This window comes from Crinia signifera, chromosome 2, assembly GCF_055691185.1.
Source record: "Crinia signifera chromosome 2, ASM5569118v1, whole genome shotgun sequence".
NCBI classification, from domain to species: domain Eukaryota; kingdom Metazoa; phylum Chordata; class Amphibia; order Anura; family Myobatrachidae; genus Crinia; species Crinia signifera.
In genome coordinates this window covers 380,912,319-380,936,604 of record NC_139218.1, presented here as the reverse complement: position 1 = coordinate 380,936,604, position 24,286 = coordinate 380,912,319, and the positions used below count along the sequence as shown (strand labels likewise).

At 48.5% G+C, this 24,286-nt stretch overlaps 1 protein-coding gene across 1 annotated transcript in view; it reads left to right on the top strand.

Moving 5' to 3' along the window:
- Positions 1-24,286, top strand: part of LOC146058571 (cyclic nucleotide-binding domain-containing protein 2-like) — a 161,661-nt gene that overhangs the window by 21,822 nt on the left and 115,553 nt on the right. Inside the window, exons 5-6 of the mRNA XM_083170851.1 lie at positions 1,123-1,197; positions 1,858-1,949. Coding sequence (XP_083026977.1) covers positions 1,123-1,197; positions 1,858-1,949 — 167 coding nt within the window. The remainder of the gene's footprint in view (positions 1-1,122; positions 1,198-1,857; positions 1,950-24,286) is intronic.

The following is a 24,286-nucleotide window of genomic DNA, read 5'->3' as shown; positions in this document are numbered from 1 at the left end:
TTAAAGCTGAAACACAGAAGTCCAGTCTTCGCAAAGGGCAGTTCTTTTCAGTAAATATGCGATTAGTATGTACATACCGACCAACTGTCCCGATTACAGGGGGACAGTCCCGCTATCCCCCACATGGCTGGCAATGTTTGGCGGCGGTGGGGGGCAGTTGGCGGGGGAATGAGATGCTACTTTATTTAGCATCTTCTAGAACAGGGGTGACCAAACCTGTCCTCCAGATCTACCAACAGTCCATGTGTTTCAGGCCACCTGTGGATCTATAGTAGGAATCAGGGGCGGATTGGCCCGCCGGGAAACGGGCAATTTCTCGGTGGGCCGGTCCAGATTTCCATCTGGCTGGGCTGCCGACCGCGCTACCAGGGCCGGTGCTATGAGCCCTGCGGTGAGGCGGCCATATTTGTTTTAGGCTATCCTGCCCCTATTTATGACCAGGCTGCGGTCGCTGGTTGGTGACGTCACCAGCTAGTCGACTTCAGCCTGGTGCTGCGGTGGGTGACTGGTGCCTGGCAAGTAACATCCACCCCCCCCCCCCCCGGGCAGTAGCGTGCGCACACACACCCCTCCAGGCTGCTTCGAGATTGTTCCTGGGCCGGATTTCGTAGCCAATCCGCCCCTGGTAGGAATGAATGCAGCAGTTTTGAAAATCTACCAGTAGTAATGACTACAGTTGTGCACCAGCTAGGGAGTCTGGGAAATCTGCCAGTAGTAATGACTACAGTTGTGCACCAGCTAGGGAGTCTGGGAAATCTGCCAGTAGTAATGACTGCAGCTGTGCACCAGCTAGGGAGTCTGGGAAATCTGCCAGTAGTAATGACTGCAGCTGTGCACCAGCTAGGGAGTCTGGGAAATCTGCCAGTAGTAATGACTGCAGCTGTGCACCAGCTAGGGAGTCTGGGAAATCTGCCAGTAGTAATGACTGCAGCTGTGCACCAGCTAGGTGGTGTAAGAAATGTGGACTGTTGGTAGATCTCACGGCCACCCCTGTTCTAGAGGATAATAGATAGTGTCTGATTGGTTACCCATAGCAACGTCCCTTGTGAGCTAGAACTCCCATCTTAGTAAATACCTCCCATATTTATCTTTCAATCTCTCCATTGTTGTATCTCTCTGCAGATGGTTCTCAGCTCTGAAGCAAAACAAATACTAACCAGCCCCCCAGATAAGAGGACAGCGGAAGAGGCGAAGGTGGTAAGATAATTATAAGGAATAAGCCCCCCGCTTACACTGTCCCTCCCAGCATACATACATCTGAAATCGGGACATGCCAAAAGCCCAATTCAGATAGAAGCACCCACTCCTGGCGGAAACTCCCCACATATAGAGGTCCGGGAATTGTGATGCCAAAATCAGTAATCAGTGGAGAGACATGACACTGGTTTTTATACCGCGGCAATGAGTGTCAAGAAGACATACAGAGGTGCCAGTCCGGTAGTAGAGAAACACTGATGGTGGGGTAGGATGTATGTGTGGGGGTATAGTGAGGTGGCCAGGACATTGCTAAAATGTCACAAGAGTGTAGAAGCCCCCACCCCAATATGAAAGCACTATTTGAAAATAATTTAAAAAATAGGCAGCCCCCCTCCCTTCTCAAACCTGGACACTCTTGGTGAGACCTCTATCTCTACATTGCTTCAAGGGAAATGAAATGTGAACTTTTGACAAATTATACTTGATAGACTCCAGTCCTGGGCTCCTTTCTGCCCGGGCCCAGGACTGCAGTCCCTGCTGTCCCCCCGTTATGGTGGCCCTGCCTCCCAGCCTCTCAAAGTGATTCCCCAATCAGTGATTTGTGACAGTGCAATATATTCTTTACATACTGTATCCATGAGACCGACTCTTCTATTGCAGGCCATGCTGTCTCTGAGGATGACCGTGTCATCTTTCGCTGGATATCCAGTTCATATACAGGAGAAAATAGCCAACGTTGGCTGGTATGAATGGTAAGTACCATGCACATGGTTATGACTATGATTCTATGTAAGGATGAGTGGATTCAGATCCTAGAGAACCAAACCCCTCCAAACTTACCTAATCAAAGGCTGGCTCGACAAAGGCTTGATCTTCCACGCCATTTTTTGAATCAAAAGCGAGGCCGAACTTCATAATCCCATTGTTGGATTCTCGCGAGATTTGGACTCTATACAAATCCCGTTGATTGGCAACATCTTCATTCCGGCTGTGTCTTTCAGACAGCATTGTTGTGTCCGATCTATCTGCTATGGGGGCCTGGGGGGCTACTAAAGGGCACTACTAAGGGGACTGCTATTGGGGACTACTAAGTTATAGATGTCAGGCAGCAGTCTTCTGCTGTTTGGGGCTGCTAAGGGGCTGCTATTGGGAACTACTATGCGGGAATACTAAGGGGCACTTCTAAGGGGGATGCTGTGGGTGACCCCCGGTGACCCCCTTGGTCACTTTAATATTAACAAATATTAATAGTGGTTTTTTTTAACGACAGGGGTGCTGCTAAGTGTGCCACATCAGACCAGGGGTGCTGCTAAGTGTGCCACATCAGTCCAGGGGTGCTGTTAAGTGTGCCGTATCAGTCATGGGGTGCTGCTAAGTGTGCCGTATCAGTCCAGGGGTGCTGCTTAGTGTGCCTCATCATTCCAGGGGTGCTGCTAAGTGTGCCGTATCAGTCATGGGGTGCTGCTAAGTGTACCGTATAATTCCAGGGGTGCTGCTAAGTGTACCGTATAATTCCAGGGGTGCTGCTAAGTGTACCGTATAATTCCAGGGGTGCTGCTAAGTGTACCGTATAATTCCAGGGGTGCTGCTGAGTGTAGATGCAAGAAGAGAATGATAACAAGTTATGAATAGAGGGTGACAAAAAGCGGGTGTGCCCAGCTGCAGTAATACAATAGCGATGTCACTCCCAAACAGGTAGTAAAAAAAGAATAGGTGGTGGTTACTGCGCTAAAATGGAGGTGCAAAACACTTGATTAGAATACTATCATAATTTTAACATGTAAAATAACAATTCATAATGACATACTTAAAAACCAGCAATGGTAATACAAAAAATGAAACTAAAAAATGGGGTATGTGGCTAATAACTACAGTCTATACGGTACCGTATAATATTGGTGTGCCGGACGGCTCCCCGACAGTCGGGATTCCGACAGTCATTCCTCCGACGTCGGAATCCCGACTGCTCCCTCGTGGGGGTCCACGACCCCCATAGAGGGAGAATAAAATAGGTGGAGAGTGCAGCTCGCCACCGCGCCCGCAGCGTGGCGAGCGCAGCGAGCCCGCAAGGGGCTTCATTACGCTCCCCACGCTGTGCAGTTGGGATTCCGACGTCTGACTAATGACTGTCGGAATCCCGACTGTCGGCCTAATATACCACACCCATAATATTGCATGCGTCCAAGTGAACTAAAGATTTGTCCGTGTCCGTTCCTATTTGAGCTTTCTTGGATGGAGAGCCCCTAACGAGGTACCGCTTGGCTTTCGTGGGTTCCTTTGTAGTGGTGGCTTGGTGGGGAATGTTTCCTCCTGTTATTGCAAGCCTGCAGGGGGTCAATGGATCCACTATGAGAGATAACACCCCCCAGCTGGGGTAATTTTCTCCAGAAGCTGGTCCGGTCACTTTTGGACATAGGTAGGTGTTTTATCAAAGCAGGACTGTAGTTGGCACCGCCAGGTCATTACCAACGCATTTCGCTGAAGTAGCAGCTTTTTCAAGGTGGGGGCTGCTACGGATTACCATGAGCCCAGGGCCTACTAAGAGGCACTACTAAGTGGGCTGCTAGGGGGACTACTATGTTATAGATGTCTTGTGCCATTTGGGGCTGCTATTGGGGACTAAGGGGCACTTCTAAGGGGGATGCTGTGGAGGACTACTAAGATGGCTGCTTTAATGAAATTTGAAAAAATAAAAGTAAAAAAAAAAAAATGTGTTTTTTTTTTTTTTTACTGCGGGGGGGGGGGGGGTCTGTATCAGTATAGGAATGCTGCTGTGTGGCGCATCAGTCTAGGGGTGCTGTAAAGTGTGCTGCATTATTCTAGGGGTGCAGCCAAGTGTACCATATAATTCCAGGGGTGCTGCTAAGAGTTTACGTTTTTACATAAGCTCCCCCGGCCAAGGCATGATCACCATAGCTGGTCATTCTGGTGGAGTGCCCCCCCCCCCTCATAATTGTGTCCCCCCTCCAAGGGAACCCCAGCCTTTGCTGAAGCCCGGGGCTGTCCCACCATTCCAGGGTTGTGAGTTGCGGGCTGATGGAGCGAAAAGTGTAAAAAATAGAATTAAGTATTAGGTTCATGCAGGGACTTGAAAAACCACAAGTCCCTGCATGTGGGGCATTAATTGGTTCTCTGGTTCTTGTAGTTCTACTACAGAACACATACCTAAATAAAACACACACACTGGTATAAAGTATAACTCTAATACACACCTCACAGATACATAATTACTATTGTGTGCACCGTAGGCCCGTCCTCTTCTCCAGTAGATAATCCATAGGTTACCTGTGAAAAAAAACTATACTCACCATAACATTGGCTTCTATGTAGCCGCGCAGAGCCAATTAGGCGCGGAGCTCCCATGGAGCCTGCTCCTGATTGGCTGAGGGAACTTTACAGCAGTTCCTGGTGCAGCGGGGTTTCAGGAGGCCAATTCCAGGATCCCAGGACCAAAGAAAATGGCCCGGGATTGGCATTGTTGACAATGTGGTTTTAACATTATGAATGTCAACAAATGTCAATGTCGACCTTTTGACTATTCCCTTGGAATATTCTGCAGAGGGAAGATGGCAAAAGCATAATTTTTTGGCTTTATCTTTGGCAAGAAAGGTCCTAGGTAACTAGACTCATTGGGTGCAGGGTGTGCATGGTGGGTACTAGGTACACCATGAACCCAGAGGCGGACCTTGTGGGTGGTGGGCTCTGGTGCAAAACTATAATTTGGCCCCCCTCTTCTACGTCAACCCAAGTTCACAATATTCAACATGGCAGTGAGTGACAGGGAGAGAAAGAGGGTGACAGGCCTAACCAATGGTAATTCCGCCTCTGCGTGCACCCATTAGATACGCCATTGTCAATGTAGCTGAGAAATATGTTCCTGGCAGAACCTATTTGGAACACGGAGGGGGATCAGGTGACATTTCCTCGGTAAAGCAATACATTCTGAAAGACACAGAACAGCCGAGCAGGGAATTTCATGCCGGACTGTAACATATGAAACATATTTTGGTGATTTTAATATCCCCCGAATTGTTCTATTACATCTCACAGCCACCGTTCCAAGTAATGGATAATGCAATTTGAGTTTAAAGTTAATATAAGTGTAACCCGCATCTGTAGCTCAGAGGTTTCATGAGTAAATACAAATATCTACCCTGGGATTCTGTTCACAGAGATTTCATTACAGGCCAGAGGTACGGCACAGCCAGAGGAATGGGATGGAGGAAATACAACAGCTCTAACTACTGTAAGAGGAGATGGCGAGGAAATTAAATCCGGGCTTGCGATGAACAATGATAGAATATCAGTTATTTCTTTAATGAACAATAGGAGTGATAGGGAGCCCGGCGGGGAATAAAACCAGTGAGCAGAAACAGAATAACAGGCAATGATGCCTGAGACGGCTAAGTGTGGGGGGTGGGGGCTAAATGAATGGGGCTGCAGTTATTTTGTTACAAGTACTGATCCTGGGATTTGTAACGTAAAGTCCACTCGCAGCTGCCACATTTCACACCTCATCTGCCGCAGCATCGCTTCTCTGTATCATAAGTGCATGAGTACTGGCGGGGGGAAATCTATATTACACGTGTGTGGCTGCAAGGGCGCCCTCTGGTGGCACCTGTTTCTCATAGCAGATGTGCGTGTCATGATAAAGGTGAGAATCAAAGAGTTGAATGATTACATAACGAAAGGCAACCTGTTTTTCTGTAGTATTGCAGCCTGTATGTATTCAGTCGATTGCTGGACTACATAGTCTACATAGTGCCCATGCATTCGCCGGGCGGGCAGCTGGTGTCACATGACATCAGCACCCGCCCCCAATTTGGCAAATAACGGGCAGCTGAAATGTAAGCACTCTGGAAAAGGGGATGTTGCCACTCAGTAGGGGCCGCTTGTCATTGCGCACCGGTGGGGGGGCAGCGGGCCAGACAGAATTGGTTTGCGGACCGCATCCGGCCTGCCCACCCCATTCCCTGCTACAGGAATGTGTCTACCCCACCCCCCCGGGCCTTTTAACTAACTTTTGGTACCTTATTAAGCCGGGGACCAGGTTTGGCAGCTCCTCTCTCCATATTACGCGCAGCGGCAGCATGCAGCAAGTCTCGTGACTGTGCTGCTGCGCTGCTCTTCGGTCAGTCACTCTCAATCACGCACGGCGTGACGTCGTTACGTCACACCGCGGTTGGGGACGGGGCTCCTTCCTTTGCCGAGTCCTGGCAGCTGCTTAGTTAAACTATGCTGCATCATGTGACTGCAGTGCGCAGTGAGTGCGCACAAGCACAATTAGCCACCGCGGCTGCCAGGCTAATCAACTTGGAGCCGGGCTGCGGGCGGCTGCGGGGGTGAGTGACTGCTGCTGGGGAGAGTTGCCCGGGACCTACCCTCGGTCCGAGCCGGCGGGGCCTGGGACTTAAGTACCCCCAGACCCCCCCTGTCGGTGGCCCTGGTGGTGTATTTATAATGGGTGCATTGTGCGCAGTGTACATGGCCCCCTGAGTCCCATGGGGGCCCACACGGCACACAACACCTGAATCACTCTGAGGAAGCTGCTGATTGGAATAGGTGGAGAAACGCATAAGTTGTACCAGGGTTCTCTTTCTGTTTCACCTGCTACTTCCAAATTATGGAAGGGTGCAAGTGCTACCAGCCAGACCTGCCGGACCTCTTGTTTTTGTCTCCTCCAAGGCGGAGGCCAATTTTGGAGGGGCCGCCACCGCCAGAATGTGCATGCGGCCTGCTGTGAGTTGGAGGCCAGATGCGACGGCGGCAGCAGCGAGGGGTTGTGGGTGTGTTGGGCATTAGGGGGTACAACTTGCGCACGCCTATGGCTGATTATAAATATACTGTACTAACGGACAGAAATGGACGGAAATATTACTAAAAATAAATACTAATTGGTCCCTACAGAATCATTTGTTGCCTAGTAGAGATTGGCCATCTCTATAGGAGTGCTTAGCAGTGATACTAATTACGTTTTTTAATTCTTTATTTTAGTGCTGCTTTTTTTTACCTCATTCTGTTTAATTCGAGTCCACCAGAAGCCGTCCTGCGATTGCTGTGTCGCCCCCCCCCCCCCCGCCTCACACGCCGCGTACGCTCGCAGGGCTGCAAATGGATGTTTTACAGAAACATCCATTCAAAGACTATTGGAGAACTGTGGTCTCCACCCACTGCAGTGCCACGCCAAGATGGGCCACGTGTTTGTGCCGCCTACTTGTGTCGTTTATAATACTCATCCAGCTACCTCTGTGCTACCTCCTGGCCTAAAAACAACATTGTGAGCTGTGAGGTGTTGAGGATAGACCGGAAATGAGTGGAAATTAATGTTATTGAGGTTAATAATATTGTAGCAGTAAAAACAAAACAAAACCCAAATTCTGCGATTTTAGCAGTTTTTTTATGTTTTTTTCCAAACAATCCAGATCCAAAACACAAAACCCGGAAGGGTGGTATTTCAAAACAGATCCAGATCCAAAATACGTCCGGAGATCCAGATCCAAAATCCGAAACAAAAACATGTAAAGTGGCCGGTGCACGCCCCTAGTTCTACATGCTTACATGGCATTGGCCTCACCTCCTCCACTTCTCATAACGTCTTCAGCTCCAGGCCCTTTAGGCCCATAATCCGGCCCTGTGCTGATAGGAAAAGGAGGCTGATAGAATTTGTGGAGGGACAGGGCTGGTGTCGGTTTGTGGCCCTGGTCTGGTGCAAATGGCTGATTTAATGTATGGAGGCGCAGTGCTGCAATATTGTGTGGTGGCACTGTGGTGGGTGGAGGCCTACTTATTCTATCAGTCCCTGGCCCTAGATGATATATACTGTAGACTCCTGGGGCGTTAATTTACTAAGATGGGAGCTGTATTGTACATGGGTGGTTGTTATGGGCAACCAATCAGAATCTACTTCTTAGATGTCCTCTTTCTGTGTCTGTGGATTAATATGCTTGTTAGGTTCACTGGCTCCCTTATGCTTCATGTGTAGACCCCTATGTACTAAGCCTTGGAGAGATATAAAGTGGACAGAATAAGTACCAGCCATCCAGCTCCTAACTGCCATTTTTAAACATGGCCTATACTATGGAAGTTAGGAGCTGATTGGGCAGTACTGTATCTCTCCCCACTTTATATCTCTCCAAGGAATACCAGTAGGAAGGGGAGACCATCTAAAGCCACGGAGACCACCACAGGGGTAAACCATGCTACCATGTTTCTGTAGATATGAGGATAGCGCATACCCATGTAATCCAAAAATGGCTGCAATGGACGCAAGGTTGTACCTTGTGCCCGGATCAATCCCCCCCCCCACCCCCCTATCAGAGGCGTAGCTACCGTAAGGCAGCCACCGCGGCTGCTTGGGGGAGCAAGTGCCAGCGGGGCGCCCCCGATGCCCTGGCACTCTGGTCAGACCCCCCCCCCTTACCCCTCCGCATGCCGCCGCCGCATTCAGTCCAGCACCGCATATAGCATCCGGGCTCCGTCTCCTGCAGTAATGAAAAATGACACGACAAAATGGCTGCCCCCTAATAGCAGACAGTTTTTAAGGATGCTAGAGGAGGCCGCCGCCTCCTCTTACATCCCTTTAAAAACTGTCTGCTGTACGGGGGCAGCCATTTTGTCGTGTCATTTTTCATTACTGCAGGAGACGGAGCCCGGAGGCTATCTGCGGTGCCGGAGTCGGACTGAATGCGGGGCCGGCGGCGGCATGCAAAGGGGTAAGGTAATTTTTTGGTGGGGGGGGGGGCGCCACAATATTAGTTACGCCTCTGCCCCCTATGTATCTCAGGGTAATTTGGGCAACCTATAATTCATCAGGAAAATGGGGCACAAAACGGAAGCTCTAATAATATCACTATCATGGGTAAATCTGAGCGGACTATGTTGGCGCTACAGTATATAAATACATACATATTAATAAATGGTTCTATTACCTCCTCCGTGCGACGCATCATGTACAGTAATGTGAATAATGCTTCTCACATATGGACTCTGTGAATCTTTTTTGGTACTTGTTTCCTAGCACGGCCACACCGATTTACATCGGGGTGGTCGTGTCGGAAAAATCGGGTCGATCGCATCGCATGCGATTTGGTCGCATGCGATGCGATCGACGCGACCGACCGATTTTGGACCCGATTTTTTTTTTTAATGAAATGTAAATCGGGTCCCTGGGACCCGATTTTACATTGGATTCAATGTAAAATATTCCCACCCCCCCCCAAATTTAACGGCGTACACCCCACCCCACGATAGACGCCAACCCGAAGCGTGGCGAGCGCAGCGAGCCCGCGAGGGGCGGCGGTGCGCGTCCTCCGACCTTTTCATTCCCCTACTATCCACGTCGGCGTGGAGTTGAGAATAGAATAGTGTGGCGAGCGCAGCGAGCCACCGAGCCCGAAGTGTGACGAGCGCAGCGAGCCCCGCGAGGGGACGCGTATACCTGTGAAGTTATACGCGTCCCCTCGCGGGGCTCGCTGCGCTCGCCACGCTTCGGGCACGGTGGCTCGCTGCGCTCGCCACACTATTCTATTCTCAACTCCACGCCGACGTGGATAGTAGGGGAATGAAAAGGTCGGAGGACGCGCAACGCCGCCCCTCGCGGGCTCGCTGCGCTCGCCACGCTTCGGGTTGGCGTCTATCGTGGGGTGACGACGGGGACATCTATAATGTGAAATGGGTCATATTGGCCCATTTCACATTTTTCAAATTTTTTCACTATTTCAATGTTAAAAAATATTTTAACATTGAAGCCTATGGAAAAATCGGGGGCATCGCGTCGGGACCATTGTTAATGGTCCCGACCGACGCGATGCCCCCGATATTTTACCTTTCCCGACACGATTTCAATGTTAAAATATTTTTTAACATTGAAGCCTATGGGGAAATCGGGGGCATCGCGTCGGTCGCGTCGGGACCATTGTTAACGGTCCCGACCGACGCGATGCCCCCGATATTTTGTCCTAGCCGGCCAAATGGACCTGATTTCAAAGGAAATCGGGTCCATCGTATGGATCGTGTACCTTAACTTAAAGGTACACGATCCATACGATTGTGGCCGTGCTAGGAAACAAGTACCTCTTTTTTTTACTGCAATTTTCACTTCAATTCTCTTATCTCCTAAACTTTGTTTTATATCCAATTTGCCAGTTTTATATCCTTTAACTCACAGTGACGTTCGTTACTAAGATCGCAGGGCTCAGCTCCAGGGTGTTCCTTCTTAATATTTAACTCTGGCTACTGTATGTGTGAGTGCTTCAGTGTCTGACATACAGGAATGAGCCGTGAGTATCGCACGTCTGGAAGCGATGTTAGCGCAAACTCAGTAAATAGTTACTGACATTTTTGGTAGAGGAATATTCCCTGTCATCACATTATACTATAGCGAAATAAATTGTGTTACAGTGATGTAAAAATATTTTTTAGATAATATCAACATCAAGCTATAAAATGAGGCTACATTTTTTATTATTTATTTAAGCATTACACATCTTATGTTACAGACTTTTCCATCTTACTTACCGTATTTATCGGCGTATAACACGCACAGGCGTATAACACGCACCTTCATTTTAAAAGGGAAATCTCAGGAAAAAGTAAAATTTTCACCTGTCCGAGGCCGCAGGCTGTGTGCCACTCATTGGGCTCCTCCGGGATAGTCCTCACCTCAGCTAACTACCATGTTGGTGTAACGCCGGCTAAATGTCCCGCAGCATCACAGGGAAGCTGCCCGTCCCACCGGAGGGGTCTGCAGCCCGAACAGCGGCTCATAGGCTCCGCCACACGCAGGGGCCGCACACCGAAACTTTCCAGCTCAGCAAAACAAGGCTCCTTCCCGTCTCTTGCTGCCGGCACTCCGCTGCTGCTGCTGCTGCTGGGGCGCTCCGTGGCAGCACCTCTCCGGGACTCATCCTGCACACGGCGCAGGCGCACGGAACTCACGTCACTAGCCCTTGAGAGAAACGCGAGATTTGGCTGGCGCATGCGCCGTTCGCTCATAGGAAGTGGCAACGCTCCCGGTGCGATAGGTTATGCTACGCATGCGCCGACCGGTGGGACGGACGTACTAGAGCAGCCTTTACATACTGGTCCTGTTCCCACTGAAGCTCTATGGGCGAAGTCTGGTGTGGTGCTGGAGCGGGTGCATGCGGGGGGACAGGCGGCTATATCGACGTATAACACGCACATATCGGCGTAAAACACGCACCCATCTTTTCCCCCTATTTTCAGGGGGAAAAAAGTGCGTGTTATACGCCGATAAATACGGTACTTTTAAGCTTAACGATAACAAGTAGGGATGGCCATCTCCCATCAATTATTTGTAATCATTGATGGTTTATGGTTGATAGTAGCGCAGGAAAGACCACACAGCACATATACACAGTACACGCATGTTATCATGTATGTAATCTATGTGCTGGATCGATTCCCTGGTGATCCCCAACATGGTTCGGATTCAAAATAATCCAGTGTAGTGTTAACCCCACCCCATAACTCCTATTGGCCGAAGGGGCGGGTTTAACACTGTCATAGTTTATGCTAATTTTAAGGCAGTGCTGAGGATCCCCAAGGTGTCAATTCAGCACGTATGTTTCATGCATGTATATATGTGCTGTGTGATCCCCCCTGCACTACTTGACACCGGTACAGTAGTTCCACTATCACATATTTTCAACACACTGGTGTATTTATAATGGGTGTACACCCTGCACCCATTTTTTCCAATATTTATCCTTCACAGTCCCACGTCGGCAGCAGCAACACTGCAGAAATCACCAGGAAAATGGTTAGAAGGCCATTATCCTCGAGTTTTGCTTTTGCGCAGTTAAGCTGTGTACACACGGTGCAATATATTGCTCAGTGTCCCATTTTCATCAGCGACCAGAGATGGTTGCTGATAAAAAGGAGACTCCACCAGGGGAGCTGCAGGGGAAACAGCTGGTCGCAGGAGCCATACCCTCCAACATGACCCATTCCATTAGGTACAAAATGCTCTGTTTCTGGACTTCCCTGCCAGTGGCAGTTACAGAGGTGGGGCTGCACCACTGTCCAATATTCAAAAAGGGGAGCTACACCTACTGCCACCTCAAACATCACTGTCCTGGACTCATTGGCAGTTGATGTGACCCCCCTCTTTACATTTTGGACTGTGCTGGAGTCCAACCTCTGAAACTGCCACTGGCAGGAATAGAGCATAATGGGGCAGATGTATTAAGCCTGGTGAAGAGATAAACTGGAGATAAAGTGGAAGGAGATAACGCACCAGCCAATCAGATCCCAACTGTCATATTTCAAACACAGCTGATTGGCTGGCGCGTTAACTCTTCCAAGTTATCTCCACTTTATCTCCAGTTTATCTCTTCTCCAGGCTTAATACATCTGCCCCATTGTACCTAATGGAATGGGTCATGTTGGAGGGTATGAGGAGCTTGCGACCATTAGAGGCTGAACAGCGCAGACCATGCTTTTTATAGCCCACAGCACATACAAATAACTGGCAATACGGTTGCTCAGCAACCATATTGCCAGCGATATGAGCTTAAGATCGCCCCATCTTAAGAAAATCACTGACAAAATGGCTGATGCACCATTTTCCTGGTGATCTGCACCTGCACGGATGAATTTGGGATAGTGCTGAGGTCCCCTAGTGCAAGATAAATGCACTCGCTATGACTTGAGCCTCTCATACTGGCCTAGGGATGTCCATCGACCATTGATGAATCCTATTCATTGATGGTTTATGGCCGATGTAGAATAGTTTTGCCATCGATGGGGGAGAACCAGATGGATTCCCACCATCGAAGGCATAGCTTAACCAAATAGTTCGATCTTTTTTCCCTCCAGGTGCCGGGACACTGAACATAGCTCTGCCCTCTACACCCCTGAAGCCCCGCACCCAGTTTTTGATTGGCCCACAGGCTCAAAGAAAATGGATGACCATCAATAGGTAAAACCATTGATGGTCATCAATTGCATAGTATACTGCCATCAATGTCTGGTTGGTGTATTTCCTTCGATGGCAACAATCAATGACAATGACCCTAATCAGGACCCCAAAACATCAGCCCTGTGCCAGCAGATAGAGTCCAGCTGATCTCATTGTCTATTGGCATACTGACCAGTTAGGAGAAGACAAATGTTACGTAAAAGATTAGGTCAGGTTGACGTGTTTGATACGTGAATGCAACCAGTATAAGTCTACAATAAGACCCAATCTCCGCCAAGTCTATGGGGGTGAAAATCCTGCGCTCCCTTTTACAAAGCTCCCAGTCCGTTGTGACAGAAGACTCTTCTAATACACACGTCTGTATCAATAAATATCACTTTAATGTTGATAATGTAATAAAACCTAGTTTTTGACACAAAGATTATGTGCCACGTGTCACGTGCTACTCCACCCAATCCCTGCCATTGGCCAGTGCAAACTTCTGCTCCTTCGCAAACTTGTGAGCTTTGATGGAACCTGATCTCATCTGCATAAATTGGGGCACTCATTACCATGACAGAGTCCGCTGTACTGCACCTCTGCCATTTACCGCTTCAGTAATCAGGACCACCGGATTATTTGTAAAGTCTTTTTATGCCTTTATTTCCCAATGGCATCATATTCCTGCTGCAACCTATTCAGTTATGTTTACTGTATTTTGCTTCGGTTACACGTCTATGCATTGTTGTATTGTGATCAACCCTATTACATAGGCTATGAACAGTGGCATAGCTACAAATTTTGTGCTCCACTGCCAAAAAAGGTTTCTGCCCCCCCACGTACATTACTCGTTGCCAGGAAGTAACATGCTCATTGCCAGGGGGTTACAAAAGCAAAAGTCATTTCCAGGGGGTTCCATGCTTACAGTGTGCTCCCGGAAACCGGCACTTCTGGGCAGGGGTGGATTGGCCCGCCGGGAAACCGGGCCATTTCCCAGTAGGCCTGGCCAAAACTCCTTAAAAATGGGACAGCCGCGCTCCCCCCTGGGCTGGCTGGGCCGCGGCACTTTGCCCACATCCAAAATGGACGCGGGAGCGCAACAGCGCACAGCACCTCCCATGGGCCTTCATGTGCAGCGGCAGTGGGCTCCCAGCTCCTGTTCTCCCTTCTGGAGGCAGCAGAAAGGAGTAATTGTCCCCCCCCCCCCCGCATTAGCATTACAAACACCACCGTCCCCCCGCCCCCGCGTTACATCAGCGGCTGCCAACCCCCTGCATTACATACACCGCCACCTACCCCCCCAATTACATACGCCGCCACCAGCACCACCATCCCCTGCATTACATACGTTGCGCCGCCTACCCCCCGCACACCAATTATATACTCCGCCGCCAGCACCCCCAACCCCTTCCCCAAAGGCAAGATTTTTTTCCGGGCTGGATCGAAGTCCCAATCCACCCCTGTTTGTCCCTATACCGGATATGTGATACATTCTGGGGCTTGGATGCCCTCTAGACTATAAGCGACTGAGCTAATAAATGATCTGTTGTAATCAGTGGCGTAAGTTCGTACATGTCATCCGGTGGCAAGATAAATGTTGGTGTCCCCCCATAGATGGGAATCCTGACAGGGGTCAAGTAGGTAAACTTACCCTCTCCTTGTCCCCTAACCCTCCCCCCTCCCTTCTATCAGCCTAACCCCACCCCTCCCCCACAGCCAGGGGCGAAATTAGGGGTCAGGCGGCCCCTAGGCACAACATTTTTGCCCACCTCCCCCATTATTTTAACATATTCAGCACCTTAATATTTTGTTTCTAATTTTTTTATAGATCCGTCCCTGTAAATACCCTTTTATGCCATACGGACTAACGACAGCACACAGGGCAATTCCTGTATAGCGAGTGCAATGCTGACCAGGGTCCTGATTCAGAGTGGCAAGCTAAGCCATGATTCATGCCAACTGGCAATGTTCTCATCTATGGATGCGCTGCACTGCCCATGCGTCCTAATGTGGGGTATGGCTCATTGGGTCTACCCATATTAGGTCGACTTCCATTGTGTAGACCACTGAAGGTCGATACAAGAAATAGGTTGCCGTGGCTAAGGTCAACACACGCAATATGCCGACAAAGGGAAAGTCGACAGTTAAAAAAAAAATTGACATAAAATGTTCATGGTTTTTTTGTCCCGAATGTCGACATGGTGGACATGGACACTGTCTAAGTGTACCGCCTTCCCTCGCATGCCTCGCTACCCTCAGCACATTATTCTAGGCTCCCTAGGCGAGCTGACGGTAGGGCATGAAATACCACCTGTCGGCACATGTCGGTACAAAAGAAAAAATGAAAAACTCGTGTCGACCTTTTTACCGCTTTTGTCGACCTTTTTAAGGCTTTTGTTGACCTTCCAACCCTGACAACCTTAGCCGCGTCCACCTATTTCACGTTCAACCCAATGGCCGTATCCCCTAATTTGTCCGTATGGAGGTGTAGTACTGATTAGGACACATACACAGAGAGCCAGCGTATGGGGGGGGGGGGGTCATGGACAGAGACTGTGAGGTGACAGTGGGGTAGATATAAAGACGCACACTAATGTAGCACACTTTGGGAATGACGCTTATAGTGGCTGGGTACAGAGACGGTCAGAGGTTATACTCCGATGGAGAAACTGCACCCACCGTAGGGCTGGACAGAGTTTTGATGCTGCGACCGATGTTGGGTCTGAAGAGACACCAGATGATAATACAGCATTTATAGACGCAGAGAGCAGTCCCTGCGCATCGGACGCACGGATGTACGAACACCAGGGGAGGGATTGGCACCAGGGGAGGGATTTGCACCAGGGGAGGGATTTGCACCAGGGGAGGGATTTGCACCAGGGGAGGGATTGGCACCAGGGGAGGGATTTGTACCAGGGGAGGGATTTGCACCAGGGGAGGGATTGGCACCAGGGGAGGGATTGGCACCAGGGGAGGGATTGGCACCAGGGGAGGGATTTGCACCAGGGGAGGGATTTGCACCAGGGGAGGGATTGGCACCAGGGGAGGGATTTGTACCAGGGGAGGGATTTGCACCAGGGGAGGGATTGGCACCAGGGGAGGGATTTGAAATGCAAAGTAATAACGCCCAAGCTTGGGATAATTCAGAAAGGTGAACCAACCACGCCACATGCTTATTCCCAATGCCATCCACCAGAGACGTAGTGAGTGGGATTAAAGCTAGGCCCACTAGGGTAGATGCAGCCCCTGCGGCCGATGATCGCTCCAGAGGAGGCCTGATGCACAACATTTGCGCAAATTGATGGGCTGATACCTTGCACCTGGCTTCGATACCTTGCACTGAGAGCCGTGGCCAAAGCCCAGTAGCATTTAGCAACTACCCCGTGGCCAATGGTGGTGGGCAAGGCAGCAAAGGTTACACATGGGGTGTGTGGTCAAGTGTGAAAGATGTTGTGAGCGTGGGACAGAGGAGGATGTGAGAGGCTTCAGCAGCACAGGTAACTTACCCACCCACCCAGTAGAAACCAGCACTTCCAGTACCTCTGATTTCCCCGCCCCCCCCCCCCCCCCAATTACATAACGGCATCACTCTATCACTTTCAGTACCCCCCCAGTAGATCGGCATCACTTCCAGTAACCCCCCCCTAATTCTAACAGCATCACTTCCAGTACCCCATCCAACAGCAGCACCATACCTCCCAACATGACCCATGCCAGGAGGGACACAATGCTCTGCTTCTGGACTTTTCTATTAATGCATGATTGTCATCCCCTGTTCTTGAACAGGTTAACTAATAAGAAAGGTGCTTCACCACAGGTGATGGCAATCAAAATTAAGAGTGAAGTGCAGGAGCAGAGCAATGTGTCCCTCCTGGAGAGGGTCATGTAACGTTGGGAGGTATGCACTGCAGCACTTCCTGTACACTAGAGATGTGTCGTTCGCGAACGATCCGGTTCTTTTGAACGGATCCATCAAAAGAACGAGCGAGCCGCCGATCCCAAAATGGTGATCCGGATCGGTTTCGCTTAGCATTACATACAATACAATGCACATTGCATTGCTTGAGCTCAGCACTGCCCCCTTTGGCAGCTGAGATATTTTCTTCTAATTGGCTGCTTGTAATGCTGTTGCTGTGTCACGTGCAGATCTAGATTCTTCTGAATCTGGAAGCCCTGAGGGAGGTCTGGTGACTACACATCAACAGCAGACTAAGCAGAGCAGAGGCATTGGCACTGGCAGGCATTTCAAGATTGCTTCACCTGAGTTCACCAGTAGTATCACAGAAAGGTGTGTAGTAGAAGTATGAACACACAGACACACAGACATAAATTAGGCAGTGCACATGTGTTTTTTTTTTTTACTAGATCTGTGTTTGCTGGGCTGTGTAGTACATTTAACTTTAATTTGGAGGGGGAGGGGGCCTTCTTTTAACTTTCATTTGGGGGGGGAGGGGGGGGGAGGGGGGGCTCGGCAATGAGCAAATTTAGTCTCCCTTGGCAACGAGCAAATTAATACCCCTTTTACACCGCTGCAAAACTCTGGGTCTTCAGCGGGTCAGACCCCTGTCAGCGGCAGTGTAAATGGGACACGCCGTGTCCCTTTATACGGGACTTCTACCCAGGTCCTGGGAACTGGATTGTTCGTCAGACAAGCGTTGGTCAGACAGTCACTAGGTCGACATGCAGAAAGGTCGACATGGGAAAAGGTTGACATGGGAAAAGGTAGACATGGACGTTAGGATGACATGAGGAAGGTCATAAGGTCGACATGGGGTTTTCGCTGTTTTTTGACCCGAATGTCAACACAGTTGACATGGACACAGTTGGAAGTGAGAATCGGACCCTCGCATCGCTTGCAATGCTTTGGGCACAGTGTCTCACTTCGCTCGCCACACTATTATAATCTCACTCCATGCCCTAGTGGAAGGTAGGGCATGAAATACCGCCTGTCGGCACATGTCGGCTCAAAAAACAGTGAAAATCCCCATGTCGACCTTATGACCTGTCGACCTTCCTCATGTTGACCTATAACCATGTCGATCTTGTTCCACGTCGACCTTTCAGCATGTCGATCTAGTGTTGTTGACCTAATGTCGACCTAGATCAGTCGACCAAACGACCGTTTCCCCAGGTCCTGACCTGGGTAGAACATGACTATGACCTGGGTAGAGGGCAGTGTAAATGGGTACACTGGGTCATCCCTCTTAACGAATGATTGCTATTACCTGTTCTAAACAGGTAAATGGGCAAGAAAGGTGTTTCCACACAGGTAATAACAATCAAACATGAAGAGGGAAGTCCAGAAACAGAGCATTGTGTCCCTCCTGGAAAGGGTCATGTTGGGAGGTATGGTACACTAACTCAAACCATAAATAACTGTCTTTTTTACACAAATTGATCCGTAGAGCCGCCCAAAGGATCTAGATCTTTTCAGTGACCGACCCGGGTCGAGTCGGGTCGGCGAAAAGATCCGTTTTGCCCATCTCTACTGTACACCACCACCACCCCACCCCACACACACACACACACAGTGGGGGAGGTGGCACAAAAGACTGATGTTCTTACAATTTATTTGTAGCATGATCATCAGCATATGGTACACAAAAGACGACCCCCCCTTCTCCTCCCCAAAGTAACCTGCTGGGAGTTAAATGCCCCCTCCCTGCTTACCCCGATGAGCCGGATATTAGAGCAGCCTCCTTCCTAAGGTACTGGGACCCACATCACTGAAGCAGCGGCAGGAGCAGACACTCTGCCCCTACTTCCGCAGGAGCAGGGAGATGATGACCGGGAGCGGAGCTCAGCGTGTGCTCGGGTTACACAGACGTTCCAGGTGTAGTTCCAGCAGCTGCCAATAGGTGGCGATGGTGCAGCACAGAGCGGATGACGTCACTGCAGTGTAGCTACGAGTTACACAGAGAGGCTCATCTGGTTGGTTGGCACAGTGGCGCGTGTCTATAAGTCCAAGCTACGGGGAGCCACAGGTTGCAGGTTCGAGTCCCGAGACCCAGCACGTGGCAAGGGAGGGACTACATCGAAACAACCTGATTTTTATTTTTATATATTGATAATATTATCTATAAATTTATTTTCAGCAGGAAATATTCTGTACAGATAATATCTATAAACCGAGAAGAATAAGTGGGGGAAGGACAGGGGCTGGTAGTGGCACTTGTGCAGTACAATTGTTTAAAATATACATAATATTAGTTATCATAAAACTGAATGTTACACGACTAATCCACCAGAGAGATAGTATAATATAAAGAGAAAAGTGAACAGAAATTGGGGCTGTGTGTCCGCACCGTTAGAATCGGGTCAAATCGGACCAACTCTCTCTAGTGTATGGGGTCCTAAAGTGTGCAGGAGACTAGAGGACTGCTGGGCTTGGGCAAGCATAACATTAAACTGGAAACCATGGTGTATGCTACAACAGGTCACATGATAGGAAAACCGCCGCCAGCACCACCGTATGCATTACATACGTTGCGCTGCCTACCCCCCCACACCAATTACATACACCGCTGCCAGCACCCCCAACCTTCCCCCTTCCCCAAAGGCTGCTGCAAGATTTTTTTCCTGGGCTGGATTGAAGTCCTAATCCGCCCCTGCTTCTGGGTAGCGCTGTATGCACCTAACAGATGCTTGAAGTTCAGTAGGACCTCTAGCATCTGTCTCCACCAATGCAGAGGCCATTTTTAGAGGGAAGTTTTCAGCAGATCCCATGTGGACGGCCAGACCAGATGGAATCTGTAGAAGACCAGTGCCTCTGGCATCTCCCCTACCCGCCACCTCTTGGACTGCGGTGCCCTAGTTACGCCACTGGCTGTGGACTAAGATGAATTAAATTTGGAACCAAGGGGTGCTCTGTAGAGTCTTGCCATGGAGAACTGCTCCCAAGCAGCCAGTTGCCGCCCTTGATAGCATCAAACTACAGATCTTTTACAGATTTCTCGGCTAGGGCTGTCATTTTTATAACTCCTTTAATATCTTGCCGAAATCTTTAATATTTAAATGCAAACAACTTTCAATTTTTTTCTTTTGTTTTTGGATCTCAATTTGAAGGATCTGTTATTAAAATAACGCTCAGTATGACAGCTAAGTAATATTACAGTCTGGTAATTATATAGTATGCTGCAAAAGTAAATCCCATGTTTCTATTTTTATTAATTCAATCTCTCCTCCGCGAGCAGAGACAGACGGTCGCTCTGTTCTTCCCTTTGTCATAGTTTTTTTCCCGCATACCATTCATCCTTCATCATCACAGAGCATTAACATGAGATATAAATACTCTTTTTGGTCGCCTATCGCTAGGTCGCCCCTTTGTTTAGTACCTTAAGACACGTTGAATTTTCTTTTCTTTTCTCCCGTCTTTGGATGTTGTCAAAGAATCTGCAAAACCTTCTGTGTCAGGTTGACACAGCGGAAGATTCTTCTGTGACGATGGATCGGGAACTTTGTAGCTTGTCTTTAAGGCAGAACAAAGTTCCAGAAATATTATTGAACTTCTAAAAATATAGACCTTTCAGCAGGTTCCTCAGCCCCTCAATCCCCAATCATGCATGTCAGCGTCACAGGACTTATTCAGTATCTCGAAGATCAACGGAGTCTTGAAAACTGTCAAGTTTTTATTCAATCCCTTAAAACTAAAATATAGATGAAAAATGGTATCGCAAAATGTTCAAAACACAATCTAGACCAAACTTTTGTGAATCATGGCGAACTAGTGTAAAAAACTGTTTTTATGGCATCGTAGACCAAAAGTTTCTTACTGACAAATTTAGAAAATATTAATTTATATAAATTGAGCTTATCTGTCATCCTTTGGTTCAGTTATTTTATGACGGAAAGCCACAAGCTCTAGTTTTGACCAATTGCGTTGACCATGCATCCAGAAAGTATTCACAGCGCTTCACTTTTTCCACATTTTGTTATGTTACAGCCTTATTCTAAAATAGAATACATTTTTTCCTCAAAATTATACACAATACTCCATAATAACAACATGCAAAAAGTTATTTTGGAAATTTTTGCTAATTTGTTAAAACGAAAAAAAAAAAAAAAATAAGAAATCACATAAGTATTCACAGCCTTTGCTCAATACTTTGTTGTCACAGCTTTGGCAGTAATTACAGCCTCAAGTTTTTTTTAACATGATGCCACAAGCTTGGCATACTTATCTTTGCCCATTCCTCTTTGCAGTTCCATCAGGTTGGATGGGAAGTCTCTCGGTGCACAGCCATTTTCAGATCTCTTCAGAGATGTTCAAACAGATACAAGTCTGGGCTCTGGCTGGGCCACTCAAGAACATTCACAGAGTTGTCCTGAAGCCACTTCTTTGATATCTTGTGTGCTTAGGGTCGTTGTCTTGCTGAAAGATGAACCGTCCCCCCAGTCTGAGGTCAAGAGCGCTCTGGCGCAGGTTTTCATCCAGGATGAAATGTCTCCTACATTGCTGCATTCATCTTTTCCCCTATTGTGACTAGTCTCCCAGCATGATGCTGCCACCACCATGCTTCACTGTAGGGATGGTCTTGGCCTGGTGATGAGCCTGGAATTAACACCAAAGAGTTCAATCTATGTCTCAGACCAGAGAATTTTGTTTCTCATGGTCTAAGAGTCCTTCAGGTGTATTTTGGCAAACTCCAGGCGGGCTGCCATGGGCTTTTTACTAAGGAGTGGCTTCTGCCTGGCCACTCTACCATACAAGCCTGTTTGGTGGATTGCTGTAGAGATGGTTGTCCTTCTGGAAGGTTTTCCTCTCTCCACAGAGGAATGCTGTAGTTCGGACAGAGTTACCATCAGGTTCTTGGTTACCTCCTTGACTAGGACCCTTCTCCCCTGGTCACTCAGTTTAGACTTCTGGCTAGCTCTAGGAAAATTCCTAGTGGTTCAGAACCTCTTCCATTTAAAGATGGTGGGGTCACTGTGCTCACTGGGACCTTCAAAGCAGCAGATATTTTTTCTGTAACCTTCCCCAGATCTGTGCCACGAGACAATCCAGTCTCAGAAGTCTACAGACAATTCCTTTGACTTCATGCTTGGTTTTTGCTCTGACATGCGCTGTCAGGTGTGGGACCTTCTATAGACAGGTTTGCGCCTTCCCAAATTATGAATTTACCACGGATGGACTCCAATTAAGCTGTAGGAACATCTCAAGGATGATCAGTGGAAACAGGATGCAACTGAGCTCAATTTTGAGCTTCATGGCAAAGTCTGTGAATACTTATGTGCATGTGAAATCTCCCAAAAACTATTTTTTCATTTTGTCATTATGGGGTACTTTGTGTAGCATTTTGAGGGAGAAAAATGAATATATTCCATTTTTGGAATAAGGCTGTAACATAACAAAATGTGGAAAAATGGAAGCGCCGTGAATACTTTCCAGAGGCACTGTAAATAATTTGAATTGCTGCTACTTACCCAGGGCAATCATGCAAATTCTCCAAGGCACCCAGGGGTGCCAGGGGACACAGTTTCGAACCACGGATACAGCACTGTAACAAGCACTCCCGGTGCCCTGTGCTGGGCTCGCCTCCTTTAAGTGTGATGTCACGCACAAAGGGAGGGGTTGCCAACACCCAGAATTTACAGCAGTCTCCGGAGTCCGAGCTGCTGTAGAGGAACTGCGACCGTGCTATTGGCTGCAGGGTGCCGTTTTTTTGCACCCTGAAAGCCAGAAGATCAGACAATAAAGTGGGTGAAGGTGCGCCCAAAGAGCGAATGCGCTCAGTGTGGCGTACCACTCTCCCCCACACCTAGTTGCGTCACTACACTGATGCAAGGGCGTGGGGCACAGAGCCAAAGGGGGTCCATTTTCCTTGTGTACTTTACATGTGTTATATACATTAATCACTATCGGTTGGTACAAAGGGGCCCTTACATACTTTTGCTAATGTCCTACAAATATATACATTTATAAAGACGCCAACTATCCATTTTGGCAGTTTCAAACACTCTAACACATACCATAGACTGTCCATAAATTATAGATATCTACTACCAGCTACTTAAAATACTAGTTTGCTGGCAGACAAACAAAATATAAAATGTGATGATAGATCAAGAGGCACATTGGAGCCTTTTCACTGTACCTACAGCAGGGATTTTCACCCTGTTACAAATCGTGGCACACCAAACAAGATATTAAAATCGCCAAGGCACACCATCAGCCCCCACAGGGAAAATATCATTGGCCCCCATATGAAAAAACAATCACACTGGTCCTCACAGGTAACAAAACTAAAATACATTGGCCCTCACATGAACACATGGTGTGTGGCATAAATGTGTAATGGGCATCACAGTGTGTGGCATAATGTGTAATGGGCAATACAATGTGTGATGTTACGTGTAAGTGGCATTACGATGTGCAAAATCAAGAATAGAATTGAAGCAAATACAAAAAAACAAAACATGATAAGGTGGGTCAAGGGGCGGGGCTGGGGCGTATCAATTGGTGGGCTGTGGGTGGTTCAAGGGCGGGCCACTGTTCGGGAATCTCTCAACACAAAGGTGGTAACCGTACTTTCAAAGTTTTGCCCGCATTCACATATACAGATGAAGCCTCTCTCATCCGAGTGGCTCCCATCCCTCCGTCCTCCGTCCCGCACTGTCCTCCAAGAAAGGGGCTCGCTCGCCCCATTCTCAGCAATTGGGCATTCTGTGCAAAGTGTTCATTCACAGCTACTGTGTAAAACCCCACCAGCACTAGGTATGCATAACTGCAGTCACTGTGTATAGTGCATCACACTTACTTTCCTCCAGGTGGTCATGGGTAAGGCACAGGTACCAGGGAGTCCCCTGAATAATCAGGAGTTTCATTATGGTTGCATTGTGGGAGTGGACTACAGGTGTCAGTGCAGCGCAGAAAGAATTGGGCGCCAGGCTATCTCATAAAACAGCATAAACAGTTTATTTAACACATAACAGGTATATAGCGGGGTAACTTCTGAACACTCTCCTCCAGCACACAGCATACCGGTTACATCAGGTCACTTATCACGCCATCTCCTCCAGCACATTAATCGTATCGTGAACAGGAAAACGCCATCTGCTGCCTGGACAAATACCCAGCTGCGCAAATCCCCCCTCTAACATGCCAAAGCCGTTTATTCCCGGGGTTTGCCCATGCGCATAATCGCGCATGAGCAAAATCTCGACCATCGG